The sequence below is a fragment of the Rhipicephalus microplus genome, chromosome 3 (assembly GCF_043290135.1).
Source record: "Rhipicephalus microplus isolate Deutch F79 chromosome 3, USDA_Rmic, whole genome shotgun sequence".
NCBI lineage: Eukaryota > Metazoa > Arthropoda > Arachnida > Ixodida > Ixodidae > Rhipicephalus > Rhipicephalus microplus.
Genome location: NC_134702.1, coordinates 266,829,063 through 266,841,302, shown reverse-complemented (window position 1 = coordinate 266,841,302; position 12,240 = coordinate 266,829,063). Strand labels below are relative to the sequence as shown.

Genomic DNA, 12,240 nt, shown 5'->3' with positions numbered 1-12,240 from the left:
GAGACAAATTTAGAACACCTCCTGCAGCAAGGCATATGTGTAGCGAGAAGTGTAATACAGTTCGTGACGGCCGATCTGAATTGCTCGATACCAACTTTAGCAACGAGCATCGACACCTTTTCCGTGGCACTTCGATAGCGTTTGCCCACGGAGTAGCAAACGTAACCAACTGTCTCACGTCATAAATAGTGGATAACGCAGACACATCAATGAGCAACATTGACATCAATCCTGATCTGTCCACCGATAACCAGACTGCGCTGCGAGCGCTCTTGTTCGAGTACAGGTCTTGCTTTGCAAGTTGCTCAAAGATCCGCCAGACGTCCATCACTCAACACAAGATCATCACGTACGAGGACGCACGCCCAATACACTAGCACCTTTACCGCGTGTCGGCTAAAAAACGTGAAGCGATACGTACGCAAGTTCGCGAGATGCTTGACGATGGCGTTATCGAACCATCCAACAGCCCTGGTCATCTCCAGTCGTGCTTGTCAAAAAGAAGGACGGGTCGCTACGCTTCTGCGTCGATTACCGAAAGCTTAACAACGTGACCAAAAAAGATGTGTACGCGCTACCGCGTATCGACGATTCGCTGGATAGACTTCGTCGTGCCCATTATTTCACTTCTCTTGATCTCAAAAGCGGGTATTGGCAAATCGAGGTAGATCAGCGAGACCGCGAAAAGATAGCCTTCGTGACTCCAGACGGCCTATACCAATTTCGAGTACTCCCTTTCGGCTTGTATTCAGCACCGGCAACTTTCCAGCGAATGATGGACACTGTCCTCACAGGGCTCAAGTGGCAGACTTGTCTTGTCTACCTTGATGATGTGGTGGTCTTCTCTGCCACGTTCGAGCAGCACCTTCAGCGCCTGCGCAGCATGCTGGAGGCTATCCGATCGGCGGACCTCACTCTAAATCCACAGAAGTGCCACTTCAGCTATGAAGAACTAAAATTTCCTGGACATGTAAGTAGCGCCGAAGGAGCCCGGCCCGATCCAGACAAGCTTGCCGCTGTTGCCGAATTACCAGCTCCTGTCGATAAGAAAGCCGTCCGGCGCTTCCTTGGTTTGTGCGCCTACTATCGCCGGTTCATTCATGGCTTTTCACAGATAGCAGAACCTCTGACTCGTCTCACAAGGGACGACATGCCGTTTGTCTGGGAAAACGAGCAACAAGCAGCTTTTGATGAACTGCGACAGCGCATGCAATCAGCACCCGTTCTCGCTCATTTCGACGATGATGCTGACACGGACGTCAATACTGACGCTAGTAACGTTGTGCTTGGTGCAGTGCTCATTCAGCGTCAAGAGAACATCGAAAGGGTGATAGCCTACCCAGCCGCTCTCTATCGCGTGCCGAGGCGAATTATTCCACTACGGAGAAAGAGTGCCTCGCAGTCGTGTGGGCAATCACCAAGTCTCGCCCGTACCTTTATGGTCGTCCCTTCAAGATAGTGACGTACCACCACGCCCTCTGCTGGTTGGCAAGCCTGCGCGACCCTTCAGGACGGCTAGCACGGTGGAGCTTGCGGCTGCAGGAATTTGACGTCACCATCGTCCATAAGTCCGGCCGTAAGCATGAAGACGCTGACACACTGTCACGCGCACCCCTTCATGTCGTCAGTCAGGAAGCAGAGGAAGACGAAGGCTTCCTGGGCGCCATTAGCTCATCAGACTTGAGTAAACGGCAGCGGGATGACGCAGAGATTCGTTCGATCATCGATCACTTAGAGGGCCAGGGCACAATCATACCACGTCATTTATTCCGCTCGTTGCCGTCGTTCTGCCTTCGAGATGGTGTGCTGTACAAGAAGAACGCTCGTTCGAACAACCGTGCCTACCTCCTGGTGGTTCCTCGAGACATGCGAGACGATGTCCTCTTCGCTTGCCATGATGAACCCACATCCGGTCATCTGGGCTACTCACGGGGACACTTGCCAGAGTGAGCGAGAGGTACTATTGGCCAGGACTTTCGGCAAGCGTCAAGAAGTACGTCAAGAGCTGTCGAGAATGTCAGCACCGAAAGCAACCATCTCTTAAGCCAGCTGGTTTGCTTCAGCCCATTGAAGCCCCTTGCACGCCATTCGACCAAGTCGGCATGGACATTCTCGGGCCATTTCCCCTGTCTGCGGACAGCAACAAATGGGTGATCGTCGCGACCGACTATTTGACATGCTACGCTGAGACCCAGGCGATCCCACGAGCCACGGCTTCTGAGGTAGCACAATTTTTCATGCGCCACATCGTGTTACGACACGGTGCTCCTTCCAGTATAATAACAGACAGAGGGACGGCACAGCTTACGGACAAAGTTTTCAAACTGAGCAACACCAGACACCGAAAGACAACTGCGTACCATCCGCAAACCAACGGACTTACCGAGCGACTGAATAAGACCATCGCAGACATGATCTCAATGTACATCGACGAACAGCACAAAACATGGGACCGGATCTTACCTTACGTGACCTTCGCGTATAATACCGCCGTGCAAGAGACCACGCGATTCACGCCATTTCAGCTTCTCTACGGCCGCGAAGTGCAGACCATGCTGAACTCTATGCTACTGTGTCAAGACGAAGACGAGTTGGCAACTGACACCGATGAACTCGCAGAGCGTGCTGAGGAAGCCCGGCAGCTCGCGCGACTACACATTCGCCAGCAACAGCAGGCAGATGCACGGCGCTATAACATCTGCCACAGTGAAGTATTTTACAACCACGGAGACCGAGTTTGGGTGTGGACGCACGTCCGCCGCCGTGGCCTTAGTGAAAAGTTACTGAGCCGGTACTTTGGCCCATATAAAGTGTTACGTCGCGTCAGTGACGTGAACTACGAAGTGGTTCCGGACTCAACATCGCAGGCACGGAGTAAGACACGACCGAGGTCGGATTTCCTTCATGCGTTGCGCATGAAACCATTTATTGCGCGTTGTTCACAACTTTTTTCCTTGCCGTACACTGTTCTTTGTGTTATTTATTTATTTTTGTGAACTTGCTTCTTCGTTCACTGATTTTTCCTATATTGGCACGCTCATTAATTTCTACTGTTACTTTATCCGAATTTCCAATTTCTTTTTTTTTTTTCCATGTGCCTATGTCGTAACATTGTGGTGGTGCTATGTACTTTTCTTTCCCCCTTTTGGGACTTTTTTTTTTTCTTTTCGAAAGGGGGAATAATGCCACCCACACGTAGTGGGTCAACTGCAAGAGCGACTCGACCACCTGGAGGAAAGAAAGAAGATTGCGTGCCTCTTCTCGGCTCGAGAGCCAGCCACGACTGGCGCACCATCCTAGAGCTAGCTACCCGGTCGTTCAATAAATCCCCCAGTACTTGTGACTCATCGTGACAATATTAACAGCGAATATACCTTGCAAGGTGCATTAAATTATTTTAAAATTTGCGAGAGCCCTCAACTACATCGTGCCATTAACACCCCTGAAGGGGACCCATTGGGGAACCCCAACTTTCCACATGTCAGTATGCTGCAGTGATATGACTGAAAAAATTGTGCTACAGTTGCTGCAGAGAACAAACTTAGGGAGGAGACAAGAAATGAAATGGACAGTACAAGCGCAAACTATTTACTGAAGTTTATTGAACGAACCTGGAAGAAAGAAGGCTTGCTGGAAAGAAAAAAATCAATTTACAAAGAGGGTGGGGCCCGGCAATCTCACTCCACTGTCTTCAGATGCTACACAACAGGTGAATGCGATTACCTGATGTGGTGCTGATTCAAAGTTCTTATTTTAGTATGCTGATTAAATTGCTATTTCTGGATTCTGATGAATTTGATTTTCGTCGGGGTTAGTGCAATGGAGCTGGAACTGGTGCATGCACTTTCTTGGTCTGATATCTAAACGGCATCCCAAATTTCCCGTGCAGTCTTATTTTTTTTATTTGGCCAGAATCATAGTGTTTTCAAACATTGGGCTGCACCCACACTCTCTGCAATGCATAGAAAGGTTGCCTGTGATCGCTGTCTGCTTGCATCAATAGTGATGCTCTTCAAGCCGCTTGTTGATGCATCTTCTCCGATTGCCTAATGTATACTCTACCCCACTAACATGTGGCACAGAATTTCTGAACCTTTCCTGCACTGCCGTGAACCGGTTCCGATTAGTGCAGGTGAATTGAACAGACCCAGTGAGTGTCTCGTTTGGGCATGGATGCCTTCAGGTGGTGTGCAAGACATTATTGGTCAGCTGCCAGCTCGTAGCAAGATAATATGCTTCGTGACACCAAACAAAAAAAAAAAAGTGTCCCGCACACACCCTCAGGGATATTATCACTGCTGACAAACATTCTTAGGTTTTAATGTACATAAATACTCCACAAAGTGGACCGAAGGATGACCGCCACTGTAGCTCAGGGGTACGGAAACCGACACGTTATTTAAAGGTCACAGGTTCGGTCCCTGCCGAGGGTGAGTTGTGTTTTCATACAGTTGTCTTTCTTCTCATTTACAACATAATTATTACAAATAACTTCCCCTACACTTTGGTAGTTCTCATTAATGAGGAGGAGTATAAGTAAAGGACTCTTACCAGCTGGTCGAGCTGGAAGAACAGCCACAGGAGTTTGTCACTATCAAGGGTTTGTTTTAATACACAAAACTGCTATTAGGCGTTGCTTCTGTCCTGGCCACATTTCGACAAAAAATGAAAAACCTGCAGGGGATTTTTGATCAATTCACAGTCTACTTTGACGGCATCTTGATAATAGGCGTTAATGATGACAAACAGTGGGCAAATGACTGGTAAGTACTAGAGTGCTTGCAAAAGGTGGACTTGAAGCTGAAACTTGCAGTTGAAAGTTTTGGTTACCCACGGTCCAATACTTGGGCCACACAATGAATGCTGCTGGGCTATACCCACATCCTGCCAAGACGTCTAAACTGCTACATTGAAAAATTCCGGAACCCTAAGGCTTTGCCTTCAAGTGCTGATCACAATAGCGATATCCTGTCCCTAGTGCATACTTCTTATTGTATGATGTTACTCGAGAGCTTTAATATGTGGATTACTACAATGTAATTGATAAAGTTGAAAGTGGCTTGTGTCAGTGAAGCTTTTGCATATGGCTGCATTTTGTGTAGTCATAACAAGCTTTCAACTAGGAGCAATTAATTGAGTGAAATATTTTCAAACTTTCCACGCACCCACTACGTGACCTTAAGAGAATAGGCGCAGTAAAGAGTGTGCCTTATACCTGTGTCACACGGGCGCGCAAAAAGTCTTTTAAGTAAGTGGTCTTTTACGAAGTTGAAAGACTTTTAACAAACAGGTGTTGCGGCGCAGACACACTCCAGCAACGATCTCCTTTTAGTGTTTTCGTTCCGAGACGCTAGCGAAAGTGTGGCGCTAGCAGTTAAAAGAGAAGCAATGAAAATTAAACGATGTATCACGATGTACAAATTAAAGACTTGTTGCACTGCTCGTTTCTTCAAATAAATTTAAGAATAAGAGATAAAGAAACACCAATGTGAAAGTTTGTTGCACTAGTTAAGGAAGAATTCCCATAACTAGCGACGTGCACAAGTCCGTCTGGCACCACTGGGCTTTTATTTACCGTATTTGTTTTTTTCGCTGCTCTCGACTGCTCTTGACACGTTATGGGCGACCGTACGGACAGAAAAAGCGAGGATCGCAAGCCTCACGGCCTGCCTTCTCGCTCTGGAAAGCGAGGCAGACGCTGCAAAAGCCACCAAGGAGAGGATCAAGCAGCAACTGCTGTTCAGCGATTCCTTGCTGTGCGCACTGGAGCTGACGGAGAAGGCCTGCGATCGATCGATCTGGGCCTTCAGACGAAACGAGAGGTGGTTCGAGGGAATTGTACCTCACCTCGGTGAGCAGAACTTCAAGCAATCTTTTCGAGTGTACACGTCCACCTTTCGTTTCATTGTGGAGAGCTTGCGCAGTGAGCTCGAAAGACAGTGCACCAGCATGCGTGAAACCATCACTCCTGAGAAGCGAGTCGGCATTGCCCTATACAAGCTTGACCACTTGAATGACGGGCAAACACACGACTGCCACTCTTTCCTCGCTTGTGCAAAATGGCGCGGGGCAAGACCGAGCGTCACCACATGATATTGCCGACGCGTTGTAGCTGCTTACGAGAGTAGAAAAGAAAATAACCATTAAAAGAGTTCATTACACCTTCTGCAGGATATGAAATTTGTTTTTACAAAAAGTTTTGGTGACAGAAAAATAAGCATTTGCTCTTTTTTTCCCACCACTCGAAAATTGCTGGCGCCCACTGGTTTCGAGGCTACTCATTTGGAGCCGTAAAAGAGATCGACGAACTCCGTTTACGAAAAGAACTGCTTCAGAAAACGAGTTCATTCTGTGCCATGTGTCTACTGTTAGGAACTCCTTTTCGGAAAAAGACCGCTTACTTAAAAACTTTTAAGTGCCCGTGTGACAGGGGTATTATAGTGGGTGGCAGGCTTTTTACCGTGAAATCCTTATGATAATCAGATGTTATCATGCCTGATGGCAATGCACGATTGTACCACACAATATTACGGCAATATTACATGTTGCATTGTGAATCATGTATACAGGACACACGTGTTCGTAAAGCATGAGTGTTATTTTCACAGCATTTTTAAGCAGGCAAAGTTACATTCACTGTATTTCCAATGATAACATGGGGCTGTGTGGTAAAACACCTGCTTGCAACACAAACGACCAGGGTTCGATCCTCACTCAGACCCGAAATTTTTTATTATTTACTTTATCTACATCTTTCCCTATTTTTTGCTCACACGCGAGATCATTTTTCGCTCATAACTGACCATGCAGATGCCGGAATTTCTGTGAAATGAGATCTTTACGCTATCGCGTTGAAACTGAAATGGATGGGAACACTCAAGAATTCTCTGACGATTGAATCTCTGGCTCAGAAGAGCAAATGGCACCACAAAATGTGCACACAAAGTAGCAATATACCCTGAACCTATTTACAGATAATCCTCTGAGCGTCATGGTGAACTATAATTATCCTAATAACCTGTCATGTTGAAGATAGCGCAATTGTCACTTCATGTATGAAGTAACAAAACCGAAGACTCAATTGAGCCTTGGTGAAGCGGCTTTCCTCGAGTTAGGCTAGGCTAACACTGACCTTAATGTGCTTCCGGCATTCCTTGAAGCCAGCTGCAAGTTGTGTAACCACATCTTTGTGGTCGTCCAAGACTTGCTGCACAGTCTCAGAGTAGCGGCTCTCCGAGTCAAAGTCTGTCACCTGCAAGACACACACACCGTTGTGGTTGTTGCAATAAACTTAGGAGTGAATAAATTGCTCGGGCACCGAAATCTGCTTCCCAAAGATTCCTTGCCCCCCCCCCAGTGCTTGACAAAATTCAGCAGCAGTATGCATAATTAGCTTACATGATTGCCCCGAAATGAAGATTGAGGAGAAATATACGCCCACCTTGGATGATAGCACCATTGTATGGCATAAACTGCTCATAACATAAGTTGCTGAGGACGTGAGTATCTGCACTACCACTGAAACAACATCTTTGAAAGGCTACATGTGTGCAAAACATCACTGGAAAATGGCCACGCAATTCTGACCATTGAGGCATGCGATGGGGTACAAGTTTGTATTTATGCAAGTTCACAAGTGTTTGACAGTTGATGTTTTTGTTTGTAGGAAAGAAGTGAAAATATAAGGGCTTGTTTTTTCTTTATTAGAAGCAATATTAGTTCTCATCAACATTTTTGTTAGCGTCACTCGTGCAATAGTGTTCACAGGGGCTGAGGGGCTTGCGTAACCAAGTGGAACGTGTGTTGTGTGTGTGCTTCGCTTGTCATTCTGAGGAAATAAACAGTTGTAAGTCTGTACATTTTCCCCTCTTCCTCAGGTTCCTTCCTTCGAGCTTGTGCAATACGCTACCCCTTCAATGATATGAACCAACTAGCAGGAAAAAAGGTTTTCTTTGTATCGTGCGTGAAAGGGGTGCTGAAGTGAAAAAGTAAATCACACTGTGCAAACTCTAGCGTTGTTAATTTTACCATCCCAGGTGAATAAAAGACGAAAATCAATGCCCAAACTCTCACTTTTATATCCCTACGAATAATGTAACCCTCACGGAGTTCATAAATACAAAATGAAAAGGTTCAAACACCAAAATTAGAACGTTCAAAACATTAAAAATGACATTTCAGCCGACCAAGTATGATAGCCGGAATGTCATTTACGATGTTTTAAACCCTTTCATATTGATCTGTCGAAATGTCATTTTTGATGTTATGAACTTCTTCACTTTGGTCATGGCTATTTCATTTCGTTATTTCATAATTCTTCTCAACCAGACGATGCTTTGTCAGACCGTGGATTTCAAATTGCTTTTTGATACTTCAGCCATATTGGCTCCATGAAACTTCCTGAACAATGACGTCCGGAAGCTCTACAAAGAGCACAGCGCAGTCGCCAAGCATTCTGAGACGTATGACCACCGGATAAATTTCGACATAACAACCATCCTTGCAAGCGAGACTAACAGGAGGAGCAAGTTGCTACTTGAGTCTAGGTATATACATCGAAGGGTCCAAAACATCAACCATTCTCTCAGAAGCCTTCCGCCGGTGTATGCACATGGACTACGCCCCGCGACAAAACGGGAGAGAGAGAGAGAGGGTCATTAACCACCTCGCGAGTGCTTTGAAGATGCCGCAGCAACGTAGCCCCAGTCCCCCAAAGAAGAAACCAAGTCGGCTCCGAAACGTCGGGTTTACGCATCTTCACATACTTTTTGGTTGGAGTTTAAATCATTTCCCACAAAAGGAATTACCGGAGTGGAAGCGGCCTTCAGTATTTTGGAGCAGCTTTGGGAGCAGGAATAATGTGGTTTTTGAGCAGCTTTGGAGCAGTAAAAAGGGAGTTTCGGAGTAGCTCTGGAGCACAAAGAGGTGTGTTTTGGAGCATCAAAGTTTAGTTTTGGAGCAGATTTCTCGGGCCACACATCACTGTTAATTAAAATTTTTGCTTTCTGGTAAAGACAAAAGATCTCAGTGGTTTTACTAAGCATGCAATACAGATAAAGCGACCAGACTTATCCGAAATTGATATATGTTAGACCTTGTGTGATGACAAAAGGTGGCACGGAAGCTCTGGCACGTGGGCAGCTAGCGTGAGGTAGAAGAGGAAGAGAAAGATCAGAATAAGAACTGCCGGCCCAGGATCGGGTATTGTCTCTTGTTGTCTGTCTAGTTCATGACAATGGCACAATCCAACAAGTGAACCCTCTGCAGGAAGCAACCAGTACGTGTCTTCGTGGCTCGTCGGCAGTGTGGGCTTCTCCATCGAGGAACGCCGTTCAACGCTTCCTTGGCGATGGGGTCCCGCCCGCCACTTCAGCTACCCTTCATTGGACAGCGTCTAGGCCTCCCCTGTGGTTCTAGGGCACGACCTAATGTACACCCTGCCACCGCTTCACGATAGGGATCCGTGGGGCTCCTGTCAATTGGGAATGCTGCTCACGCTTCCTGTGGCTTATATTCCCGTAGCAGTGCTCTTCCAACATACGAGCCTCGACGGTACGCCGTCCAAGCTTCTCTGCTCGTCAATCTCGCCGGCGTGAGTGCTGCCACCACTACTTACTTGAAGATCACGATCATGGACTTTTTGGGCTTCACACCCGACAGCGCCGCGAACCTGCGGCGTACCATCGCGCTACTCCACGTCGAGATTAACGATCTGACAGCGTCAATCTCCGAGCGAGCTCCTACGATATTGCCAGCATTGTGTGCCATTAACGCAGTGTTGGATGTAGCTGCCTCGCACGACCTTGAGGCAACCCCCTGGAGCAACACAAGGAGCTTCCGTCTTCTCTTATCGAGCTCTCACACCAGCTCGGCTGCTTCGTGTTGGTGATCTCTGTCACCCCACCACCACCTGCCACCTCACCATTACAGGCCGTCTGCGAACTACCGGAAATCCACGGGTTTTAGAACAACGCCGACAGCTGGGTGGTAACCATGAACGCCCTAGCAGTGCGTGAGGCTTGGACAGAGCTTCAGAAATGATGCATGGCCATAGACCTCCTTCGGGAAGGTACCGCAGCATGGCACCAGTATAAAGACGTGAAGCAGCTGAGCTGGTCGGACTGGAGCTGCAAGCTAATTGCTGCTTTTGGCTGTATTCCTGACCACCTCTTTGCCACCACCTCGTCCAACCAAACCACAAGCGAGGGTGGAACTCTGGAGGGGTTCCACTATGAGGCTGCTGTTGAGCGTGGCATTTCATCACTTGAGCTTTTGGACTCGTCGCCGGCACCCGAATTAAGTACAACACAGCCACCGACTACTGCCGACGACAGCTCTCGTGAAGGGCACCACTCTTAATTTTTTCAGATCGCGGATTGCGCGTCGAAACCCATGTCTCGAACTTCCTTGACAGAGACTCCACGGAAGTCTTCGGCCCAGTGTGTGGGTGAACCACGTGCACAAGACAATACAATCGCAACCACATTCTTTGAACGTCTGCCCGTTTCTTCAAGACCTGACGCTAGCATCATCAGGCGTATATAGATGCGTCCCAGGCAGACGTAGTCACCATCTGCGATTCCAACTACATCGCGTGTGAACCCGCTGACGCCAAGCACAGTGTACCACGTGGACACCGTGCGGCTAATTACGAAGGTGGTAACGTCGCAAGCGGTTCTGGTCACAATTACAAACATGGATCGGAGCTACCGGTCACCGTATTTTGTCCGAGTCGCCACAGCACAAAAGACTACAATGACAGCGAGGGCGAGACTGTTGTGTCGAATCTTGATGATCACGTCCCAGAGCTTGTGCGAGTGCACGTATATTTTGAGTTGCGAAAGTGTTTGTCGACCGGGCGCACAAAAGTGAACCAAGGCCAGACCGCCAAGATGAGGGGTCTGCTAGGCGTGTGACGACCACTGCATCACAGTCAGGGCTGCCCGCCGAAACCATCATAAAGGAAATTTCATGCCAAATCACATCAGTGCAGGGAACTTCGACCACTATGACATACCCAATGTCGTCCCCAGGAGTTGTCATCGACAAAGGGACCAACCAAGGCTCAGTTTACACAGCAATATGGCGAACGATCTAAACGACATAATCAGTGTAGGCCACCGGAGGCCCTTTGGACAGGTCTCCAGGATCGAACGCTCCGATGCAGCCAACACCGCCCACCGGAGACATTGTGGGCTCTTCCGCACGTCGCATTCTTGGCCGAGTGTGATGACGAAACGCGGCAGGGAAGCTCTGGCGCGCGGGCAGCTAGCGGGAAGTAGAACAGGAAGAGAAAGATTAGAACAGCTGGCCCAGGATCAAGTGTTGTCTCTTGTTCTCTGTCTAGTTCATGACACTTGCAACATTAGAGGTAGCAGCAACTCAAGGAAGAAAACATAAGCGACGCTCTGGACTCGGAAGTACCGTCGCAGAAGCTTTTCACTGAGTCCACGTCGACGTATCCGCGTCCACGCCCAAACACGTTTACCGGGCTGGTGTTCCACGAAGCGTCGTCGAATATTGTAACGGCGGCTGCCAGTCGTCTGTTGATTCTCGATACGAAGACCCGCGAGTTTTCGGTCTTCTTCGGCGCGTTGACGGTACTCTCTCACATCGAGGTTTTCTTCGTCAGTGACGTTGGGTAAAATGGCATCAAGCTTTGTTGCCGGGCTCCTTTCGTAGACCAATTTGTATGGAGATATCTGCGTTGTCTCTTGCACCGCCGTGTTGTATGCGAAGGTCACGTACGGAAGAATGGCTTCCCACGTCTTGTGCTCCAAATCGACGTACGTTGCCAGCATGTCGGCGATCGTCTTATTTCCGCTCGGTGAGGCCGTTGGTCTGTGGGTGGTACGCTGTCGTCCAGCGGTGGTTTGTCTGGCTGTATGCCAAAATCGCTTGAGTTAGGTCAGCAGTAAATGCCGTTCCTCTGTCGGTGATAAGGACCTCCGGGGCGCCGTGACGTAGGACGATATTTTCGACGAAGAACTTAGCTACCTCGGATGCACTGCCTTTGGGCAGGGCTTTTGTCTCGGCGTAGCAGCTGAGGTAGTTGGTAGCTACCACGATCCACTTGTTTCCGAAAGCCGACGTCGGGAACGGCCCTAGTAGGTCCATACCCATCTACCGGAATGGTCGGCGAGGTGGTTCAATTGGCTGCAGAAGTCCCGCTGGCCTTGTCGGTGGTGTCTTGCGTCGCTGACAGTCCCGGCATGTCCTCACATAACGAGTGACGTCGGC

The 12,240-nt window shown here is 48.3% G+C and overlaps 1 protein-coding gene across 3 annotated transcripts in view; it reads right to left on the bottom strand.

Annotated features, from left to right (window-relative positions):
* LOC119168205 (branched-chain alpha-ketoacid dehydrogenase kinase) overlaps positions 1 to 12,240 on the bottom strand; it is a 225,222-nt gene that overhangs the window by 135,291 nt on the left and 77,691 nt on the right. For 2 of the 3 annotated variants that reach the window (XM_037419620.2, XM_037419612.2), the window contains exon 5: positions 7,133 to 7,252. The exons of the other annotated variant lie outside the window; for it this stretch is intronic. In XM_037419620.2, the coding sequence (XP_037275517.1) occupies positions 7,133 to 7,252 (120 nt within the window). The remainder of the gene's footprint in view (positions 1 to 7,132; positions 7,253 to 12,240) is intronic. 3 annotated transcript variants of the gene reach the window in all.